Source organism: Thermobia domestica, chromosome 1, assembly GCF_964235325.1.
Source record: "Thermobia domestica chromosome 1, izTheDome1.hap1.1, whole genome shotgun sequence".
Lineage (NCBI taxonomy): Eukaryota > Metazoa > Arthropoda > Insecta > Zygentoma > Lepismatidae > Thermobia > Thermobia domestica.
Window position 1 is genome coordinate 390,534,537 of NC_137454.1, and position 23,796 is coordinate 390,558,332.

At 35.6% G+C, this 23,796-nt stretch overlaps 1 protein-coding gene across 2 annotated transcripts; it reads right to left on the bottom strand.

Moving 5' to 3' along the window:
• Positions 1–1,693: 1,693 nt before the first annotated feature.
• On the bottom strand, positions 1,694–23,302 carry LOC145665209 (uncharacterized). Of its 2 annotated transcripts, XM_081732494.1 has the most exons (6): positions 22,108–23,297; positions 14,856–15,004; positions 12,219–12,437; positions 6,999–7,628; positions 4,943–5,099; positions 1,694–2,173 (listed from the first exon to the last, which is right to left on the bottom strand). In XM_081732494.1, the coding sequence occupies exons 1-6, from the start codon at positions 22,169–22,171 to the stop codon at positions 1,695–1,697; spliced, it is 1,698 nt and encodes a 565-aa protein (XP_081588620.1). In that variant the 5' UTR covers positions 22,172–23,297; the 3' UTR covers position 1,694. The 2 variants fall into 2 exon arrangements, with proteins under 2 accessions (XP_081588620.1, XP_081588626.1); XM_081732500.1 differs by lacking the exon at positions 14,856–15,004 and having other exon boundaries at positions 22,108–23,302.
• Positions 23,303–23,796: the final 494 nt, after the last annotated feature.

The window sequence follows — 23,796 nt, forward strand, 5'->3', positions numbered from 1 at the left end:
AAATAGTTCATATGTTCGAATATACGCAAGCAATAGGAAACTAAGGACATATTTTGATACGCCTTCTAGCACGTCATGCATAACATCTACATCTATCTGATCAAATAAACAAAAACCATCTATATTCATCCACACACACTTTTCTTTAATGCCTGTCAATGAGGAATCTTTCTTTTGTAAATCATCTTCATAACTTTTAGCGTCTCGTAACAAAGATTTATTCTCGTAACATTGAACCTGTAAAATTTCTTTTCTCACTTTGCATACTCTACACGCAAAATTGGCTGAGAAACTTTCAACAAATCCTGCAATTGAGTGTAGACCGAGATTATCCCCAAGAATAAGAGCAAGTTCGAAATAAATATTACCTGTAAATTCTGGAATATCAATGAATATTCCAACATTTCTAAGATAATTCAGTTCATCTATTAACGGTTGAAAAACTACACTATTTCCGAACGCTCTTCTATCTTCAGAATGAAAGAGCAATACCAAGAAAATGTTTGAAAGAATTGAAGTTCTCGAAGGAGGAAGGCACGGAACAGAAACATATACGGCACCTAATTTATGTACACTACTACGACTGCCAAGAGGATTTCCAGTTTCATAATCATCGTACGATAGGAACAATGGAATGACAATGCGACCTTCATGATGATTTCGTCGTTCTTTCCAAAACGTTCCCTGAATGAAGTTTTCCACTACATTAGACTGGTGGACGAGATTGTCCATGCACTGTAACGTTTCTGAAAGCACGTTGCGTAGGGTAAAAAAGCGCTTCAACACATGTCTGAGAGATATAAAGTGTTCCACACAATTTATGGTTGCCATACTCCCAACATTACCTTTTGTGACATACTCCAATCTCTCACCGATTACAACAGACTTAGGTGGAATATAGCATCCTAATTTTTGAAAATATTGTAATCTCTTACTTTCTGTAGAGAAATCTGTTACAGGAGAAGTAATTAACGAAGAAAGTGTTTCAGCTATAGGTCCTGAAGATTCTGGAGCGATAAGGCCATTCTTTGACATTTCTTCTATACAGTTTTTCACACTAGGGGCAAGTGAATTAGAGAGCAAGTCTTGTAAACCATTAAATATCTTATGTATCGCATTACGGGGTAGCAGTACATTTGCATACAATGATGATACAAAAGTTGCAAGTGAATCGTTTACACTTAATAGATGTGATACTTTCCCACCAGTATTTGAGAAACTCTCTACTTTTGTGGTATGTTGGTCAGTCAACTGAATTGCATTTCCGACACTGAAGCACTTATCCTCTGTTATACTTGTCGAAATTGCACAATCATTTGACTTCATAGTACAGGTATGTTCCTTAAAGTAATGCCTTTTGAATGAATTGAACAAATTGAAAGAGCGTCTACAATTTCCTTCAACGCACTTATAAACTTCAAAAGAGAACTCGCTATGTTTGAACATGAAATGAAACTTGAGAGCTTTTAGATTTGGAACGCTAATGTGACATAGAAAGCACAGAACCATTTTAATGTATGAGACGTGCGGTATGAAAGAGTAAAAAGTTATTATAACAATTAATGACTGTTACATTCAAGTTACACTTTTATACATATTATTACAAAAGCTATGAAACTAAATATACTTGGATGATAATTATTTAAGAATTGTTGTTTCGTAAAAGATAAAAGTCAGAATATAGAACATGTATATTACGCTACTCCAATGTCACTAAGGAGAGTGTTGATGGCTGTTGATTCCTTGTCGTAAGTTGACGATAAATGGTAACATGATCTTTGAAGGAATGCCCACACATCATGAGATTCTACCGAATAACTAGCATTTAAGGACCATATAATCTTAAAACAGCAGTCCACGGCACTCATTATATTTGGTAACGTATATACCACATCATCGACTATTACGTGAAAGCCACTTACTTCATTCAGTTCTCTTCCTACAACCATGACGTATGGCTGTACTGTTAAATGCAGATCTTTGAACTTCGCCTGCCTTGCACTTATGCTGTCTTTTAGTTCTGCACACGTTTGTATTCTTGAGATGAAGCCCTCTTGTACTTCGGCCTTAGTTGGTCTCCAAATCTTCTGTGAAGTTTTCACATGAACGCTATTTACGTTCATAAGATAGGGTATGAGTAGAAAAGCTGCTAATGTTGATACTTCTTCCGAATCTGGAATAAAGTTGAAAAGTACTAGTAAATAAATTGATAAATGAATTTCTTACAAATAAGATTTAGTTCCATTGCAGAAATATAATATTCTTTGATGACGACAATGACAATGGTGGAATGAAACGAGAGAAATAACAGGAAACCTTCACACACAGTATTTGTCCCCTACAGGTTTCACTTAGCATAAGTGGGATCAAACTAGTGACTCCACGCACCAATGTGAGCGCTGTAACACTCAGCTACTGAAACTGTACGAATTCTCTGCATAACTCGGCTTTATTATTGCCGTGTCACGAATGAAACTTTCTCAGTTGCTACTAATTATAATAATAATAAAAAAAAAACTAATGCAATTTCCATAATATTTCAAGCGCTTTTAACCGGAAAGACATTTTTAAAACAAAAAATCAGCGAGATGTGAACATGCTACACTTTGTGAAATGTGCAACGTTTTCCCTCCATCCATGTCCTTTACCCGCATCCCAGCTCACCGTAGAAATGATTGTTTTGGATTGAATGTGTAAAGGCCTTTAACAACATGAAAGTAGGTAGCAAGTTAGAATCAAATTGTTCTTTTTGGGAGGGCTCTAGCTATGTTCAGGTTTGAGGTTTAAATCAGATGGATTAAAAAAAAAAGTTTTTTTTAAGGACTTTGTTTGAGAAAGTACAACTATATAATAATTATTTATCCAGTTAAGAGTTAAAATCCCAATGACTAAAAGGTCTGCCCTGCAGAGGCAAAGTAGGGCTGGGAAGTATCGTTCTGAACCATCTTTGCTGGTATTGTCCCATAATTTGTTTGGTAGATCTATAGACAAACCTTATTTCTGAAGATCTTACCAAGGGATTGAACAGTGACCCTGTCGACACAAATAAAGATAGCATAATAGCTATTGAAGAAATATGTTTCTCATGCAGGAACTAGATGCCTTGATCTAGTTTAATTTCCTGCTGTTGTGACTGTATGTTGAGTGAAAAGAATAACAGACTTGCTGGAAGGAGAGTAAGAGGAAATTGAAGTACCATGAAGAAACCTATACACACCATTAATAAACAATTGGTTACTCAGCAAAACCAGATATACACAAAATACTTGTCCGATACAAAGCATATGGAACTGCTGGAATTTGAACCAGAGAAGTAAACGATTATCCAGCAGATCTACTATTGCCGTACCGCGACTGAAGAACAATACTCTTTCCCATGTCTTCCAGTCAACTTGTTCCCAAAGTTAAAAGCGAAAAAAATCTTACTGGACAGGGATTTCAATCAGCTAATGATCGGATAACCACAGTAGATTCCTGCTTTTCGGGACTTTCTAGAAACGTATGTTCTGGATATTATATAAGCATTGAGATCCAACTGAATTGTGTTTATTGTAGCTAAAGAAGACCACATTACTTGATATGTAAAATTATTATTTTTTTTTATTTATTTAAGGAAAGGACATAAGGAGGGGTTCGGGCATCCAACTACTAAGTCTCATCAGCCCTTAAAGTGAGGCTAAGACGGAGGAACGAAGTTCGCCTGCCCTCAGATAAGGTACTACCCAGGCATTTATCTGGAATAGCTGAGGGCGATCAGAGCAGGCTAGGGTTCGTTCCCACGCTCGACCTACCGAAATGCTGCATGGGTGGCAGATGCGTTGAGAAATAAAAGTACTTCAAAGACGCAATTACATTCTTTCATTTTACGCCTCGAAATGTTCAGCTGACCCTCGTAGATCACGTTACATGAAAATGAAGTTGCACCAATGAAGCTTCTAAATTCTTATATCAACGTTATCTATAGCCATATTTTTCAAGCCGAGACAGAAGTGACGAATTACATAATGTAAACAAGTAAGTATTATTCCAAAATTTAAAGGTACAGTATACTTCAAATATACAAATGCAATAGTAAAACCCTGAATCAATTTGCGAAAACTGTTTGAGCTACCTATTACCGTTTTTGAGTTATAGTCCTTACTGTTGAAACAGGAGGTAGTAGATTTCTACCACTTCCGGTTCAAGGAAATGGGATCTAACCTTGCGATGCTAAATCAATTCCCAAAAGCCGCTTGTCGATACCACTGACCATTTCTTATTTATGGCCATTAATGTTGAAACCGGAAGTAGTAGTGAATTTCTACCGTTTTCGGATTTAGTATAAACGCAAGAGTAGAGATGGTTTATTTTCTTGAAATCGTTAATCGATTTCCGGAAACCGTTTGTCGCTAGGCATTACCATTTTTGAGTTATGACCATTAGTGTTGAAACCAAAAGTGGTCAATTTCCGGTATAAGTGAATGGTTGTTGAAGGAGATGCAACCAATTCTTTGGATGCTGAATCGATTTCCGAAAACCGTTTGTCAATAATTCTTACAGTTTTTGCTGTGACAGACAGAAAAATGAAAAAAAAAAAACTTTAAAACTCTATATATATATATATAAAAAAAAAACTTACTTCAACCCTAAAAACCTGGTTTAAACCATAGAACTTGCTTTCTAGTTAGTACAGATATTTTTCTAAACTTTTTTCATATTTTCCTAAATGATATGTAACAAAGAAAGTCCATCTTTACCGTAGAAACTTTTCTTTCCTTAAGCAATTCGTTTCAGGATTTTCATGAATTTACTTCAATAGAATTAATGAAACAATTTCATCAGTTAATTTTACTCTGGATGCACACTTACGTTAATTGTCAAAGCATAGTAATACCCTTTTTTGGGGTCACTGTTTAAAGGTTCTGTTTTGTTACATACTTTTACACAGAGAAAAGTTACGTACCGTTCTTGTACTGTAGGAAATGAAACAGTCGACCATCAGAGTTTCGTGGTTTCTTCTTTTTCGTGGCAACGTCAAAAAGTTTTGACTTTAACACTGGGAAAGTTTCAAATAAGCTGATTGTGTTGTCTGAGTACATGTACTCATAGTCCTTAAGGAGCTGGAAGGAAAAAAAGTAATTATTTTCATTATTGTAGTAGCTAATTGCAATATAAATTAATATTACTTACAAAGACATTAAGATATATTATCATTACGGTGTTTCGCTACCAGTACCTGAGCTAGTTAAAGAAACGTGCCTGAAGAAATTACGCCTACTTGGTTAAAATACAGAATACTAGTATGTTTGATCCTTTCTTGCTTACAACAAAAGGTCTGCCATTGAGTGAATATTGTATATCTTTCCACATTTACTAGTTCGACAATAAGAAACATTAAATAAATGATGTTAGTAAGCATGCATCCAAAATCTAAATGAGATAGATATGAAATTTATTCCAATGAGCAATCCTGCGAGAAATACTGATAGCGAACAACAGAAAGTAGATGTTATAACACGACAAGAATACCTTGATATATTTCCAAGACCAAATGAAAAGTGTATGGTTACTTCTGTTAACAAATATTCTTTTATGCATCATTTTCTATTACATTTTTAAAATTAAGATCTTAAGGCATTAAATACATTGAATATTAAATATAAGTCCAAAAACCTCAAGATATTCTAATATCAACTTATCCCATTTGTCGTGGATGTCAAATAGAAGGAAGACGTGTGGTCATTTATGCTTCCCAGTGAGTGATCATTTATGCTATTATTTTCTGTTGTGCTTACTGTATACTGTGATCGGCAGAGAAGCGGGAGGTATCATAGTTGAATTTTATGCAACTCTATTTCAAAGTAACTGTTTATATAAGGAGCCTGTTTGATTTCTGCTGTTACGACTAAAAGGAACAGTTATTCGCCAATGGGAATGTCTCGTCTAGCAATCATTAACGGAGAAATGAGAACATCTTTAGGGCAGCACGTATGCTCCTTGCTCTCTGGTACTATATTTTATTCGGTTTACAATAATAATTTCTAAACCTATATTTAGTCACAAACACCTTTGTTGGAATTTAATATCCCAAAATGCCATTATGTAAAAGTTATTATGACAAAAATAGCCCATGTGCGCAGGTCATCACTACTGGAACATATGTATTAGGTAATTTATCACAAATGGAATAGTATTGTGCAATCAGAGTTATTAGTTAACTATATTTCAAATCAGAAGTAATTAAAGGTATAAAACACATTCTAAATTTAACATACTAACCTTATATGTTCCAGCAGTGGTGAACTTTACTGCTCTAAAACATCTCAATAGCTCAGGTGTAAATTTTGAACGCCTTTCATCGCAACGTCTTTAAAGCAAAATAATGAAGACATTTCCTATTTACATTTTATATATATCATTGCAGTGGCATTCATTAATTACAAAGTCATTCTATTCCAGTTTTTTGACCGGTAATAATATACATTATGTAAATGTAATATATTTATTCCCCTATATGTGAATCTAAAGTGCATTAAAACCATTTACATAGAATTAATCTTTGTTACTGTAGGAGAACAGAAGTTCATAGACAATTTCTTAGTTCCCTTCGAAATACGTGTCTTCTTATATACTCTTTCAGCACCAGAAACCTCCTAGGTTCATGTATGCAGGAATAGGTATAATACATTACGTTAGGGTGAATTTGTAGGGTGAATTTGTAATTAGTGAATACCACTAAAGTCTATAAATACGCGTAAAATGTAAAAAATAAACATCTCATAGTATAGCTTAGACATTTCGACGAAAGGCGATCTAGATTTACGAGTGAAATATTGACGACCACGTTTCGAGTAAAAATACTCATTACTAATGGAACACAAAGTTATTATATTACAATTCAAATGGTTTGTAACATGGTTTTCGTTTCTGCTTACAAAAATGGCGTTTGGTACTAGCAAATTGATCTAATACCCATTCAATTTACCCAGGATGTCAATAAGAAACAATGTGTAGCTTACCAGACAATACCCCAGAGGCTTCCTCAATACTTTAAACTCCTGCATGTATTCTTGTATTGTCGGTCCGTCAGCAGATAATATACGTGATAATCGTGCACATGTAGTCAATTGCCATTTCTTCTCAACTGTCTGCCACGGTTCGGTAGAGTGTCGCAACCACTGCAAGCAGTCTTCAAGATCTATATCATTGATCTCAATTCCAGTTGATAAATTTAATTCTGTGCAACGTTTTCCCGGAGTACGCTGTATTTCATCGGTTGTAGTTGATGAGGATGAAGCTGTTGAAGACCTACTAGAGTGAATTAAACCATTAGCTCTAGCTTTTCTCTTTAAGTTATGAATCATATCAGGAAGCTTTCCTATGACTCTGTTCACCATACCTCGTGAACTTTCTGCACACACTTTGTTGAAATAGACTGATGTCAGCTCTTTAGGAAATACCTTCTTTATTTCCTGTGTCCAATACACGTAAGTGGAAGTCGTAATATGTTTGGATGGATCGTCCCTTAAAATATGACTACAAATTAGTTTAGTCAACGTTCGCCGTGCTGACACATCCAATGGAACTGTTCTGTCTCTTCTAAGTAGACACTTTCCATCAAAGGCATCTTTGAGAATATCTACAAGTTTCTGCAATAAACAGAAGTACACCGTGACCTTAGTGAATTAGATTTTTTTATAATGTCTTATGCTATCCCCATTCATGTTCACTCTACAGTGTTCAGTGCTGTACAAAACTATCTTTCGTTGTAATCAAAAGTATCGGGACAGGCCAGTAATAACGAAATAGGTGGACGGAAGAAAATTCAATGTTGCTAGTGAGTATTAATAGAAAAACTGCATTAAAGGGCTTACTGCCATTACAACAGCCATCTTTGATTCCTCCATTTTAGACACCACGTAATATTTTTCAAATGGAAAAGTTGTGTGACATTAATTTAGACTAAAAAGACTTTCAAACGAGAATCTGAACTCAAATTTGACCAATCACCATTCGTTTAGTATAAAATCACGCGTAACCCATTCCTTTAAATATATATCGTCGTATGAAAACCAGAGGAACGTAACTCTATTTTTGTAGGTTTAGAGGAGAGAGAGGAAAAAAGTTGTTTTTCCCAAACAATTGAATCGTTGAGCTCGAAAACCGGTCATCTCCATCCAAGCAAATTTCAAAGGAGTGGCAAACAAAACTAAATTAGTCAATATTCATCCGACATATAGGGCTGTTTTAATTTTCGGACCGTAGAACGGACATTTTTCTACTTTCCAAAATGAAAATAAAACTGTATGTCACATACATATTGATTAATTTAGTTTTGTTTGTCACTCCTCTCAAATTATCTTCGATGGAGATGACCGGTTTTCGAACTCAACGATTCAATTGTCCTTTTATTAAGATGGTAAACACATTATTGCATAACAAACAAGTCAATGACAAAGTCAACTTCAATAACACTTTAATAACAGCAAGTGGGGCTTTCAGAATTATGTTCATAATCTAAGCAAACAAAAATTCCATTCTTAGAGTTACGTTCCTCTGGTTCTCATACGACGTTATGTGATATCAAAATAGAGGAATTCAAGATGGCTGTCATAATGGCAACACTCCCATTTAATGCAGCTTTTCTATTAATACTCACTTGCAACATTGGATTTTCCTCCGTCAACATATTTCGTTAATACTGGTCTGTCCCGGTACTTTTGATTAACCCTATATAAATATGGGCCCCAAAATGTCTCCGTTCAGTCACATGCTACACAAAATTCGAAAAATTATGTTTCAAAACGGTCTTGCTTGAAAACTATTGAATCTACTGCAAGTTCAAGCAAGAACCAACGAGCGAGAAGTAAATGTATAGTGATACCCAAGAAACTATATACAGGGTGCGGCAGCGTTCGTAGCGTAATTTGACTTGAATTGCACAATGACGTCCTGCATGAATGCGCGCCAGCTCGTGCCGCATTCGTGTACTAATGAGCTGCCATTTCGAGTGTGACAGTGATATGGAGCGGTGGAGTGCACAGCATCGTGCCTTTGCTGTTGAAAGTTATTTCAAGAATAACGACTCTGTTATTGCTACCCAGCGTCTATTTCGGCAACATTTCAACTTGGGACGTCATGGGAAAGTTCCAGGTGGACGGACCATTGTGAGGTGGTACGTGCATTTCGAACAACAGGTACTGTTTGCAGTGGCAAACCGGGAAGAAATGAAAGAACTGTGCGGACACCAGAAGCCGCGGAAAATGTTCGTGCTGCAATATTGCGTACGCCAAAAAGATCTGCTTGTCGTCATTCGCAAACTGTGCATATGTCCGATCGCTCATTCAGGAGAATATTGCACGAAGATCTCCATTTTCACCCATATAAGTTGCAGATTGTTCAGGAAATTAGGCCTTGCGATTGGATTTCACGAGAAATATTCTGCTTAACCATGTGTGATCTCCTTCGCCAAAGTCCACAAATGTTGCATACCATCCTGATGTCAGAGGAAGCTCATTTCGAGTTATGTGGTTCAGTGAATAAACAGCATATGCGTTATTGGTGTGATGTAAACCCGCATGAACTGCACATCAAGCCCTTGCACAGTTCTCGTGTCACAGTGTGGTGTGGAGTTGCTTCCTTTGGAATTATTGGCCCTTACTTCTTTGAGGATGACAGTGGTGTGGCTGTAACTCTCACCAGTGAACGCTACCTAAAGATGCTGCAAGACTTCGTTCTTGCCCAATTAAATATAGTCGATGTGGATGTGGAACAATTATGGTTTCAACAAGATGCAGCGCCCTCGCATACAGCCAAAATTTGCATGAATTTCTTGCGACAGACATTTCCAGGTAGAGTAATTTCCCGTTTTGGTGACATTTCCTGGCCGCCTCGCTCACCTGATCTTTCATGTGCAGACTTTTTCCTTTGGGGCTACCGTGCCACCATTCCTGAGTTGAAGGATCGCATCAGAATTGCCATCGGCAATGTCCCAGGGAACACATTACCCCGAGTTATGGAAAGCTTCCAACGCTGCCTAGATGAATGTGTTGTGCAGAGGGGTCATCAATTGACAGGAGTCATATTCAAAAAGTAATCCACGCAATGGACAATGACTTACACATTAGTAAATTGCATACCTTTAACTATTAATTGACATAAGAGGTAATACATAAATCACAATTACTGCCTGATGGTATGTTGTTAATATCCTACTATGAACGCTGCCGCACCCTGTATAATTACATGATTTAACATTACAGATGTACTGTACCTAATCACGTTACCGATTATTGTTTTCATAAATACTTTGGTTTAATTATCAGAATGCCTACAAAGAGAAATGTATCTCTACAACCAGCAACTTCAATACATTCTCTAAAGGAATCAACATTTGCGAGCGTTTCATAACTCTATAAATTGGAACTTCAGGCACTAAGGCCTACGAGCACTCTATTTAAGGCTCCCATACGTCCCAGTTTTACCAGGACACGTCCCTGTGTCCTGAAGTTTTTCGCCTTGTCCCGGTTTATCATTAATTGAAAATCGAAAGCTTTCACAAGATAATGAAACCGACTTATACTTTTTACATTGCAAAACCACGCTGAGGAATTGTAACTATCATTCTACTTGCAGGTTTCTGTAATTCTTCAATCTTCATATTTCCAAGCTTTCAACTCTTCTTTAGAGTCTTGGTCACGGTGCTTAAAAACAGGAAGAAAAAGAACAAAACCGTCAAGGAATAAAAAGGAACAGACTTACCAAGGGGAAGAGCTGTGTAGAAAACACGTTGTCAAATGCATCAGCGATCTGCAGATGTTCTTGAAGCAAACTAAAATATGGCGGAGTCAGTTTATGCGTCTTTACTGTTTCTGTTGGAAGGTTGCCAACTCATTATATTTGTATTATCATGCTAATGCTGGGAAACTTTTGTGATACCCTCCTCCCATTCGTCACTCACCATCCCTTGTCTAGATTTAATTTTGTTTTTGTTTTCAAAAGAATAAATAAATTTTCAACAACCGGTCTCTCTACTTCATTTCTAGCTCCAAATAAAATTTTTCAATCTCCTACCCTGTGTTGCGTTTCTTTTAAATGTTTCGATAAACCTGACACCGGATTTTCCGCTTTCGAATTCGTAATGTGTTCTTTTACTCGGACTTCTAAATTTCTTTTCGTTTTGCCTATGTAACTCTTGGCAACTGCATTTTTTTTTTTTTTTCGTAAATACCTGCTTTCTCATTGGAATCTGTGCAATAAGTCTTAAATTGGACGACATTTTTTTCTAGAGTTTTAGGTGGTTTAAAGACTGTACGTAAACCGTATTACGTGTTGATTCTATTTAGTGCAGTTGTCAGTCTAGGAAAAATAGGCAATCATACCCATCCCTTATCCTTCATGTCGGTTTCAGGTTAATCGGAACTAACATTCTGACTCCACCATTCTGACTCCGCCATATTTTAGTTTGCTTCAAGAACATATGCAGATCGCTGACGCACTTGACAACGTGGTTTCCACAAGCTCTTCCCCTTGATAAGTCAGTTTCTTTTCACTCCTTGATGATTCTGTTCTTTTTCTTTCTGTTTTTAACCACCGTGATCAAGACTCCAGGGGAAATTCGAAAGCTTGAAAATTTAAAGATTCAGGAATTACAAAAGCCTGTAAGTAGAATTATTCTTTTTGCTTTATATTCGGACAATGCTATAGGAGCACAGGTTCAATCTTAATTTTATAATTATTCTAATCGTTGCTTCACCGGATGTGACATCATGTTAAAAATGAAGGGGAAATTTACCAAACGACGACTGATATTCAGTTGGGGCCCGCAGTGTTTAAATCCCCCGAACTGTCACTCTTATTACGAGAGTTTAGAATGGATACCCCGTTTTCCAATCAGAACACGTCGTGTAACTTGTGTGAGAGAGGAAAGAGAGGAAAACATCGCGAATATTTACTAGTTTGTAAGATGTAATTTTTTTTTCAAAATATGATATCCTTAACTCTATTATGAAAATTGCTTTTTAAAGCTGCATTCCTGTCATTTTATTTTATCATGTAAATAAATAACAGTAATTAAACCCCATATTTAAACTTTGTTTCATATCTCTGAAGTTCCAAACATATTTATTACCATCTGTACTTATTTTAAATTATATAACCTTTCCAAGTTTTTAACCTAACGTATCAATAGTAACAACGATTCTTATATTTAAATCAGTATATGCAGGTAAAACAATTACCAAGTTTTCTTTCGTATTCAGTTGTTCATCCATATCACCCTGTATATGTTTATTAAGGCTACAATCTGTTGCTGAATCAGAAATACTATTCCCTGGCATACAACTGGTGTCTCCCTGTGATTTTGTAGATACATCTGGAGCGGGTATTACAACTATATCAGCACTGTCAAACTCGAGTACGTCTTCTAATGATGGTTCAATATCAGTAATCTCCACTTCCTGTAATATGTAATTTGGTTGAAATTGTACATAAGTCATATTTCTCCACTAACACGAAAACTTTATTTTGACATCGCGCTAAAAGATACTATTTAGAACACGTGTAATTATATAACACTACAATATAAGTAGGTAAAACCTGATATGTTTTTATTGTATTCAAACAATTATATGAAGCATGCATTAAATCAAAATCAACAATATGTCATTCATTTAACAATTATTGAATTACAAAGTATTGAAAATGAAATTTTTGAGTTTTACGTCTCACGGTTATGCCGGTTAGGCTAAAGGAGACGGTGATGATGAGTAATGAATGAAATGGTGTAATGAAGAAAGTGGGAGGAAACGGGAAAACCCCGAGAAAACCCACGCACACGGTGTTTGTCCACCACAAAGTTCACTTGGCGGGAGGAGGGTTTGAACCAGGACCCCATGCACCAGAGGTGAACGCTCTACCACTGAGCCACCGCGGCCCTACAAAGTATTGAATTTCACTTTAGACACTTAGAAAGAAACTATAAATATCGCAAAACTAAAGAATACAAAGGCTTTTGTGAATTGTTAGAGTCGTCAAGTCCAGGAGGCTTAGGTGGGCGGGTCATGTAGCTAGAATGGAAGAAAGTAGAAACGCTTTCAAAGTCTCGACTGGAAGACCAATCGGAAAACGACCATTACGAAGACCTAGGCGCAGATGGGAGAACAATATTAAGATGGATCTCGCAGAGATTGGAATACAAAGTAGAAACTGGATGCAGTTAGCTAAGGATAGAAGTCAGTGGAGAGCTTTTGTGAACGCGGCATTGAACCTCCGGGTTTTATAGGTCATAGAGTTAGTTAAAGAATACAAAGCACATAAAGGTGTGTGTGTAAAAAAAAAAAAAAAAAAAAAAAAAAAAAACTTATGAGCAGTGCTTGTTTACAATTTTGTGCACATTGAATTATCTCTTCTTGTGCCGACGAAACCTACAGTAGACGAAAGCTTCAAAATTCTACGATAGTTTTGCAATACTTTTCTTTCCTTGATTTTTTCATTTTAAAAAGCCGCTGTATCTTTTAAAGATTATATATAGATCTGGTGAAAAGGTTAGATTAGGTTTACATTTAAGCGTCACACAGTTATGCCATGTCGGCTAAAGGAGACAGACCTACTGATTATAGTGGAATCCGAACTACTTTTTCGTTTAACAGTACCCAACTGGAAATCGTACCAGGGTCCACGCGCATCAAATGCAAGTGTGCTAGCCACTAGACCCAGCGGAGGTCCAACTGGAGGAAAGAAACGACCTGCCATATGTTTTACAGGAACATGCATTGACTTATCCATAATCTTTAGTTGTGTACTACTTAACGTACAAGTATTTATGTAGCTAATTTCGTTGGGATGGGGATGAGACGTTTATGGTTGCAAGACTTCCAACATTGTAAAGGAGAACACATTCGGTTGGCAACAATGTTAGTTTGGTGATGTTAGCTATTATGCCAAACAATATCCTGCCGATATTTCAATGGTGTAACATTTCGGAGTTTAGTTGTCTATTAGTTCAAAAGTTACGACGTCGTAACAAGATAAAGGGCCCATCCTGTATAACTATTATCTCTATGAACGTAATTGTATATATACAAGAGAGTGTCGTTCCACAGAATGAAACTACAGTACACTTCCAAACTACGCAAGTTCATAAAATCCCGAATCGATTTTCGGAAACCGCCTGTAGCTAGCTATGACCGCTTCAGAGTTATGACTTACTGTTGAAACCGGAAATGATCGACTTCTACCACTTTCGGTTTAACTTGGAGGTTCTTCAAGAAGGGGGAACGAATTCTTGGGGTGCTGAATCGATTGACAAAAACCGCTTCTCGATAGCTCTTATCGTTTTAGCTGTGATACCTTGATAGACAGACAGCCGTTCTATAACACTTCTTCAGAGTTTCTACAGATCTTGAAAAATCTATTTCCCTGACTTCTCGCTGACTTTTACTGACCTGACCTTTCATGACTGGTGTCAGAAAACGCTGGCATATAAATGAGGAATAAATAACATTGAATATTTATATATAAGAAGAGACAAATAGTAATCAATTGCTTATAAGTACAACAAAAAATAGAAATAAAAACCAAATAGGTATTATAATGGTTGGCTAAGCTGAAAATGGTGTACAATTAATGTTAGAAAAATATATTTTATAAAATTTCCCTGGCTTTCCCTGATTTCCAGTCTTTTTCCTTGACCTGCAATATTTTCTCTCAGTTCTCTCTGAGAAGTAGGAACCCTGTTCTTACACTTATGCATAGCATCGTTTGGAAGTGTAATATAACTATACGATACCTTTAAATACTTTGGAAGCTTTGTCATTTATATACTTCAGATATGCTAGTAATGATAAAACTACGAATAAGTAAAATATACAACTAACCGCAGAATCACAGTCTACTAGTGGATGCATATCTTTCTTCCACATGTTCCAATGTTTCCTGAACAATGCTCTGTGTCCCACTTTTGGAAACAGAGAATTTATGTCTTCGCCTTGGAGCATGGCCATTATGTTGCTAGTAATTTCATTCTCTGGAAAATATATTAAATAATTACACTTCTGTAGGACAAAATAAGACTGCAAGGTGTGATGTGATTACGGGGCCAGATTACTAAAAATGATACAAAAGCTAACATATTTTCTTCTGCCTGTTTCTCGTAAGTGGAAAGAGATAATGAAATGTAACTTACCACAATAATAGATAATGTTATTCTACACCCGAAATATGAATCGGAAGAATTTTCAGTGTTGCCATCCATAGAAATTAAAGTGTGGCCAGAATATGAATTACCCAAAAATCTAGGTTAAGGCAGGACTAGAAGAAAGAACTCAAGGATATTTGATGACTTATCATGTATTGGTTCCTTGTTAACTACTTTCTAAATAATATTTGTAATTATTTTGTAATAAGCTTTCTGTATTTGTATTTATTATAAATTTTCTGTATTTGTGTTTATTATAAAGTTTATTAATCATCTCTGCCGATGTTTGAATGGTGCAAAATTTCAACGTTTTCTGTATTAGTTTTTCAGATATTTCCAGATAGAGTTTTAAATGCCTCACCCTATATATAATAGTAGCTTCACATACCCGCTTCGCTGCGTCTGACCAACAATTCCACCCTAATAAACAGAATTTTCGAAATTCCCATTTTTACTAAGATATCAAAAACCACTGAAACACGTGTCAAATTATTTAAAATCAGAAGTCCAAATACACAACTTCAAAATTTCTAACTTAATGGCCCAAAAGGGTATTCCGAAGAATGCTAATGATTAGGAGATATGCCCATCTTATTAAAATACTTTCCCCTCTTCCTCGTCGAATTTCCATAAATCATTCCTTAGAGATACTCTATGTCACGAATCCTACGTCCCTTCAAGTTTCTAAGTTAAGCAATTTCCATCTTATTAAAATATTTCCCACCCCCTTTTCCCCTTCCATCCTTTTATTTTCTTCTAGGCAATATGTCAAAAAACTCTGAAGCACGTGTCTAATTATTTTAAATGAGAAGTCCAAACCCCAAATTCCATGTTTTTAACCTTCAATGTTTCGACATATCGATATTTTACTGTAATAATTACAAACACACACCTTTCTTCATTTTCCTTTTTTTTCTTCCCATTTTTTATAAAATATAATAAAAGACTGAAACACATGTCAAACTGTTTAAATCAGAAGTCCAAATACAATTCGTCAAGTTTCTAACCTTAAAGAATTAGGAGATACGGACATCTTTACAATATTTCCCACCCTCTTTCCCCCATACCCGCCGAATTTCCAGAAATCCTTCTTTATTGCTATCCTACGTCACAAACCCTATGTACTGACCAAATTTCAAGTTTCTAGCCTAAGCGGTTTGGCTTGTGCGAGGGTCAGTCATTCATTCAATCAGTCACTCAAGACTTTGCATTTTATACATAAAGATCTGATATTGTCCCACTGCACGATGGCACCATACTTCAAAAGAGGTTGGTTTTAATCCAAATTAATATTAGCTTTCGTATAAAGTAATTGTATCACCATATAGTATAAGGGAATCGTTTAAAAAATCACTCTCCATTATGAAGAACATTGTATGTACACAGCCTTAAAATTTGTAATTATTTCAAAATCGAATAAACTAAGTTGAAGGCTATGAATTTGTACTACTTCCGTTGGTAATGAATGCTGCGTCTCAAGCACTTACAGCAAAAGCCAATAACTACCATTATCGAGCATCGAACAAATGAACTACAGTGGGGACTTGTGGTCTTGCACTATTAACTTTGTCCTCTGGTTATTATTTTGACTAAGACACAGCCACAACAAGATTTTAATAAAATCTATTTAAACTCTCACTTATTAAAATTTAACTTTTTTAAATACCGGAAATCAAATACGGAGTAAGTTCAATATCTGAAAGGAGCATGAAGCACTGAACACTTTGACCTTAGTAGAAAACAAAAATATCTTTTTTTTAAGATACTTTCAATATTCACACCCTAAAACTATAGTATGACTTACTGAAACACTTTATGCCTAATTTCTACCATCTTAAGACGTATAGTACGTATAATCGTTAAATAACAATAAAATACATTGTATTAACACATTTAACATTACTAGATCCTTAAAAACAACTTTCAACTTCATGTCGTTTAGCATTTATTAAAAATTCAAATTGTGATAAAATTTAGTTGTGATTAAATTTACACTTGTTGATCTTCCAATTAAGATTTAAGAAAAGCAATATTAAATTATTAGAATACTAACATTGCCCTGCAGACAAGTAGGACAAATTCAAAGAAACAAATTTTATCACATGATCTCGCCCCACTCCCTTCTTCTTTGCTCCTCCGAGTGCGAGTTATTCGTTAGAAAATCTTGTTTTTGAACAACCATTCTTTAAACTATCAGAAAACATTTGAAGAAATCGGTGTATAAACTGAATTTGTTACATGAAACCTTTTATCTAAATTTTTCTAATGATTATTGTAAGCATTACAAAAGTTTTTTTTTTTTTCGCAGCGATTTGACTCTTCATTATACATGTAAGTAAAAGCTCTGTTATTACAATTTTGCGGCTATTTACTGATTCCTTTAGTTTTAATATTAATAAAAGGAAACAGCTACTATGGAGGCTAGTCGTGAATGTATCATATCCAATTAAAAATCTGCGGAGAACACATAAGAACATATTCAATTTCTACAATATTTATTATTTTTATATGTATACCGTTGGAGAAGGTAACATATTATTTATTTTCATTACTTTTACTTTCGCATTCTCTGTTTGTTTATATTTCTTTTCAACACCCACATTATACCTAAGCAAATAGACTATTGACAGAAAGCTTCAGACACTCCGCGCTCTCGGTCCAGTCGTAGCGTTTTAGCATCTTGGAACCTGAGAGGATGCAACTTTATTCTTTTGATAACATATACACTGGTTAACCCATTGTAGATTTACTACCGGTATTTTATATTTAAGTCACAACAACTTTTCACTTGCACTTACTAGAATCTCATAAAGATGTATAAGCTATTGAACATTTCATGGACACGGTTAATTAACAGAGCTGCAACATCGTACATTAACACTAATTTTTAATTAATAAACACGGAAGAGAGGAAAGGACTCAAAGCAAAAGGGGAGAAAATACAAAAACTGAGACTTTCTATCATAAACGAACAGATTCACATTATGGGCCTCTTCTATATTCCCTTTCTTTTCATATTAAAAGCAAGAATAAAACAACTCCTAACCAAAATTGACACTTTACAACACAAAGATATATATATTAGCTGAACGTACTCGATTCGCTGCGTCAAACAAAAGAGCCCCTTCCACCATCAGTGTTGCTAACAACCTCTGAAGAAAAAAGGCTAGATGGCCCTAACAAATAAGCTTTTTTATGCAAAATAAATATATATAACTAGATTTTGAGCTGCTAACCTAAATTATAGATTTTAAATGCCTTTTTGTGTGTGGGATTAAAAGTAAGTTATAGTAAAATTTGAAATGTTGAATTTTATTCAGTGAAGACTAACAGGTAACATATATGACTCTCAATAACAAATTACTTTGTGAAAGTAAACAGCCAGAATTATCAGTCGAATATAAATAAATAATAGATGACGTCGCAGCTAGCTGAGGTGTGGAACTGGATGCACCGTCGTTGGATTGCGTATTGGTTGTGTAGACTGGAGGGCGCCATGGTTTAGTGGTAGAGCATTCGCGTAGCCTCTGGTTTGATCTTAGCTCGTACCAAGTAGGGTTTGTGGTGGACAAACACCGTGTGCGTGGGTTTTCTCGGTATCCTCCCACTTTCTAGATTCCACCATTTCATTCACTTCTCATCACCAGTTGTTTTAACCTATGCGGCGCGGCATATTTGTGCGTCGTAAAACTCAAAGATTTTTTTTTCTTTGTGTAGGCTGCCATTCTCCCAACAAAAGTATAATTTCTCCGCAGACCCACACGAATCATCATGGTTGCATTGAGTGTTTTCAAGCTGATTAGAAGTCCTATTTGTTTTCTTTAATAAACTAACACAATCTCCGTAGCATGAAGAACCGAAAAAGTTAATAAATTTGTATGAGAAAACTCTCATTCTTGCAATGAAATGCGAAATTTAAAATAATTTAAAAGCACTTGACCGTTACGGGAGCGACATTAAAATTATTTCTCAGTCGACAATTATTGTTAAGTAGCTGTAAAGCTGTAGGTAGGAAGAGAGAAGAAGAAAAATTAAGAATTTGTTGCGTAATAAAACACCCTTTCATGGGAAATCAATTAATACGATTGTATATAATGACAAATATTCTTCTCTTTTTATGTTTACACTTTATTTTCAAAGAAACAAAATGAAATGAAATCTTTGAGTTTTACGTCCCACGGTTATGCCGGTTAGGCTAAAGGAGACGGTGATGATGAGTAATGAATGAAATGGTGGAATGAAGAAAGTGGGAGGAAACGGGAGAACCCCGAGAAAACCCACGCACACGGTGTTTGTCCACCACGAAGTTCACTTGGCGGGGGCTGGGATCGAACACGGTACCCCAAGCACCAGAATTTCAAAGAAACAGTATTGCGTAATAAAACACCCTTTCATGGGAAATCAATTAATACGATTGTATATAATGACAAATATTCTTCTCTTTTTATGTTTACACTTTATTTTCAAAGAAACAGTATTTTTAGAATTAATTTAAGGGCTAATAAAAAAGGGAAAAAATGGCAAAAGAGCTTCATCAAATCAGCTATATTTAAGGTTTTCGTAAATTTGCATAGCTAAATGCCTCTTCAAATAGGCTATTTTTTTTTCTTTCCGCCTCTTTTCTCCTCCTTTTCACTAAAATATCAAAACAATTAAACACGTGTCAACTTATTTTAAATAAGAAGTCGAAACATAGAACTTCAAGTTTCTAAGCTTAAGGGATTCAGAGATATGGACAACTTATTAAAATAATTTCCACCCTCTTTTCCACACCTAAGCCGTCAAATTTCCAAAAATTCTTCCTTAGTGGTATCCTACGTCACAAATCATATGTACTGTCAAAATTTGAAGTTTTAAATTCAAGGGTCACTCAATAATAATGCCAGAAAGGATCATAAAAATTTCGCTAGTATTTACGAACAGCCTCAATTGTGCTGATACATTTCATTTTTCAACACTATGATACCTCCCTTGCATTGCTTTTGCAAATTACAAATCTTGTCATTCAGTTACACCAACTATTTCTCAATTAATAGTTATTCTGGTCAAATTCATTCATTCACTTTCTTTCGTCTTTATAATCATGCATATTGTACGAATTTGTGCTTGTGAACAAGACTCGTCAGGGTAAAAGATACATAAACATACATAAGTCTAATATACATACAAATTAAATTGAAATACTAAGCTACGTCTACTATATAAAAGAAACACAAAAATAGGCATTGCAAATACTATCAGTAATCAAATTCATTTACACATCGTATATAAAAGAAATGAAATAGATATCAAAGGGAAACTCAGTTTGTAACATGCCGTGACTTTCGGCATTACATACTGCATTAAATACCATATTTGCCGTCACTGTCATGAAGCCAACAAAATAAGCCACAATTCGGTGCTGCAGTAGTTTTGGCGCACCACACTTTGGAAGATTTACAGGCAAATTTTTAATACTTTCCATGAAAAGACACATTTATCAGGATGAAATTTCTGCAGGCTACAGAATAAAACAAAATAATAAGACTATATTTTAGGTTTACAAGTGTAATATCGTTACAAGTTATTTACGACCGATAAAATAATTGGAGTTTCTATTTTCCACCGGCTGCATATTTCTCCACAGTGTACAGATCCTGTATTTTATGTTTAAAAGTGGAGCATTATACTAGTATGAAATCATGACAAGTGTTAATGAAACTTGTATCCTGGCTTAAACCCACTTTCTACTACCCTAGCCTTCGCGTATACTCACCATCGCCGACGCGCCGTCCCTTCGGATTCAACCCGCGCTAATGCGACGGCGAGTTAGCTTCGCCCTTCCGTCAATCGGTTAGATACGATTCGTGCTTTTAGTGGCCACCTATCATAGGTTGGTTTGTGTTTTGGGTAATAGTTAAGAACAGCTACTTCTCATCTCCCGTGCACGAGGACACATCTTACTGTTGCACTACCTAAACGCCCTAAGTACAAGGGCAAGAACTCAGTCTATTACCTACTTTTTAACATCTAAGATAGTCAATGAATAATTCCTGAAAGTATGGCGTTTCTCGTCCTTCCCTAAATGGGAAGTACGGCTCCTTAACTATAACCTTTTTTAAGAACTCTTTTGTTTGCCTCCTTGAATTTTATCTGTCACGTGAAATATTTTTATGCTGCCCAGTAGAATCCTTTTAGGACACAATAAGAAGAAAACTAGTGAAAGAATTTTAATTTTCCAACAATTCTTTCGGCTTACGTCCAGTTTCAAACCTTCAAAAATGCAGTTAAACCATTAATGATTGTTCGATTAGGTTAGTTTAGTGTTCCCGGTAATACTTTACTTACACGAACTGTGATTTTAGCCGCTTTTCATAGAAGTTGGTTTTCATTTCATAATATATTCTATTTTCTTGTGTAATTCTGTAAAAGTCAAAGCGGAAATATGGTATTCAACGTACCGATTCACCATCCTATACGACTATCATGCTCCTCGATCATCGGAACATTCATCGTATTGCAAATAGTATCAACTTCTACATGCATTTTCTCTGTGTTAATGAAATTCGTACCCTTGCCAAAACCCACTTTCTAATACTCTAGCCTATTAAACATAACTTTACTGCCAAGATTACACACATAAATATCACCTAAGAACTCCAAATCATTTCTTACTTAATTTCTCTCCTGTAATTTTTTTTTTTTTTTTTTTTTTTTTAACGGAGGAGAACCTTTAAACTTAACCCATCCTTCCTAGTGGTGCGCCAAAAGTAAACCTGTACGCACAATTCAACAGCATTATCACATCAAATTTATGTGTGAGGTGTTTCGTACAGACGTAAAGCGAAAGCTACGTTTCAGTTTATGTTAACAACTAGCAAGACACTGCTATTTTTCGAAGGTCTATGAACCGGGTGTAACGATACATACTTACATGATCAACACAAACTTACCTTCGAATAATGGTATATATTGTTCCAATTTCCATGTTGTTAATAATGTTCTTGTTTCCTGCATCTTAATCGATTTAACGGAAATATTACACCACTTTCCTCTGTGATTACACTATTGCATACACATATGCCGCCTTACAGATAACCGCGACAGAACAGCGATGTTATTTTTTCTTTATCATAAAGCAGAGCGCCAATTTCCCTGCAACGGCAATTTCATTGTCTAAAATACCACACGTACTCGGTAATTATCAAATGCGTTGCGTGTTTACCGATCTCTCCTTATTTGAAGTAGCCGAGTAAATTAGTTAGATGTAATTTTTCAAAATTAGTAGCCTAGAATTAGGTTAAAACAGCAAAGTATGATTTAACCGAACACTGCTACGTTACAATAACCCAGAGAATTTCTTCAATGAGAGTATTTTTAACAGATATTCGGCTACTGTCAAACGAGTTTTCATTTAACCCTGGCTTAGCAAACCCTCCATTTTCTCAGTGTAGGGTTATCAAGTATAGGAGGCTCAGGTGGTCAGATCATATTGCCAGGATGAAAGAAAGTAGGAACGCTTTCAAAGTATTAACTGGAAGACCATATTGGAAAACGACCATTAGGAAGACATAGGAGTAGATAGGAGGACATCTGAAGATGGCTATCACAAAAATAAGAAACAGGATCAATTTGGCTAAGGACAAGTCAATGGAGAGCTTTTCTGAATGCTGCATTGAAACACCGGGTTCCATAGGACATAAAGCTATTTAGTTAGACGAATTGTGTTTTAGTCTATTGTAATGCGGATAAAACCTCCTAGTTGGAAGTTCGTTACTTCTGATTTGGAGGTTATTTCCTTTTGGTAAAAAAAAACAATTGTAGTTACAAATAGTGTGTTCATATTTGTATTTCATTTTTATAGAAGTTGAGAAGACATTGGATGACACTTTTATTTTTTAACTACTATAATGCACAATGTTATTTTTTGGAAATGACACATATCCATTTCATGGCATATCACCTATTTTACCTGCCCATCTTCCAAATAGATTTTAAGGAAATCCATAGAGAAAAAAGCTGTGGAAGGGACAACGTGACTGCATCGTCTTCGTCTTCGCGAGAACGAGGCTCAAATCCAGTGACTGGCATTTCGGAGTGCCCAGTGTTGACATGTAGCTCAACGGTAGGTGTGGCATTTCATGAAAATTGTTCTCTTAATAATCAAAGAGGTTGGAAAACTTAAGTTAATTTCTTGTTGCACATTACATATGGGTGTCATTTGAAGGAGACAAGAGGGCAAGTGCCTTTCAACAATTATTATATATATACGAGATACAATCGAAAACTTTGTACATGTTAATCAAGCTCTATGTTATTTGTTAGTTGTTTGAAACCTTTTCGAACATAGGGGTCTACTTCTTCTAGTCTGCGCAGGTTAAAGAATCTTGCGCCATTACAAATTATAGTGAAGTATTCATCGGAATTGTAACAAGTTCTTAACGTTCATCAGAGTGTTCAAATTATCATATATATTTTATGTAAAAGTTCACGTGATGCTGTTGTTAATCATGTTCCAAGACAACAGAAAGCGCTCGTTTGAGGTCTTCAACAATTTAATGAAAGTTACCTAAAGTATGTAGAGTGAGCTAACCATTATATAGAGTGTTCAGTAGGAATTGCCCAGCCAAATACATCACTGT

Excerpts from the sequence above, each read along its gene's own strand:
- LOC145665209 (XM_081732494.1), bottom strand. The coding sequence starts at position 22,171 with ATGCAGGAAACAAGAACATTATTAACAACATGGAAATTGGAACAATAT. Across the intron at positions 15,005-22,107 it reads ATATATACCATTATTCGAAG|AGAATGAAATTACTAGCAAC; the intron begins GTAAGTTTGTGT and ends TATATTTTCCAG. Across the intron at positions 12,438-14,855 it reads TAGTAGACTGTGATTCTGCG|GAAGTGGAGATTACTGATAT; the intron begins GTTAGTTGTATA and ends TACATATTACAG.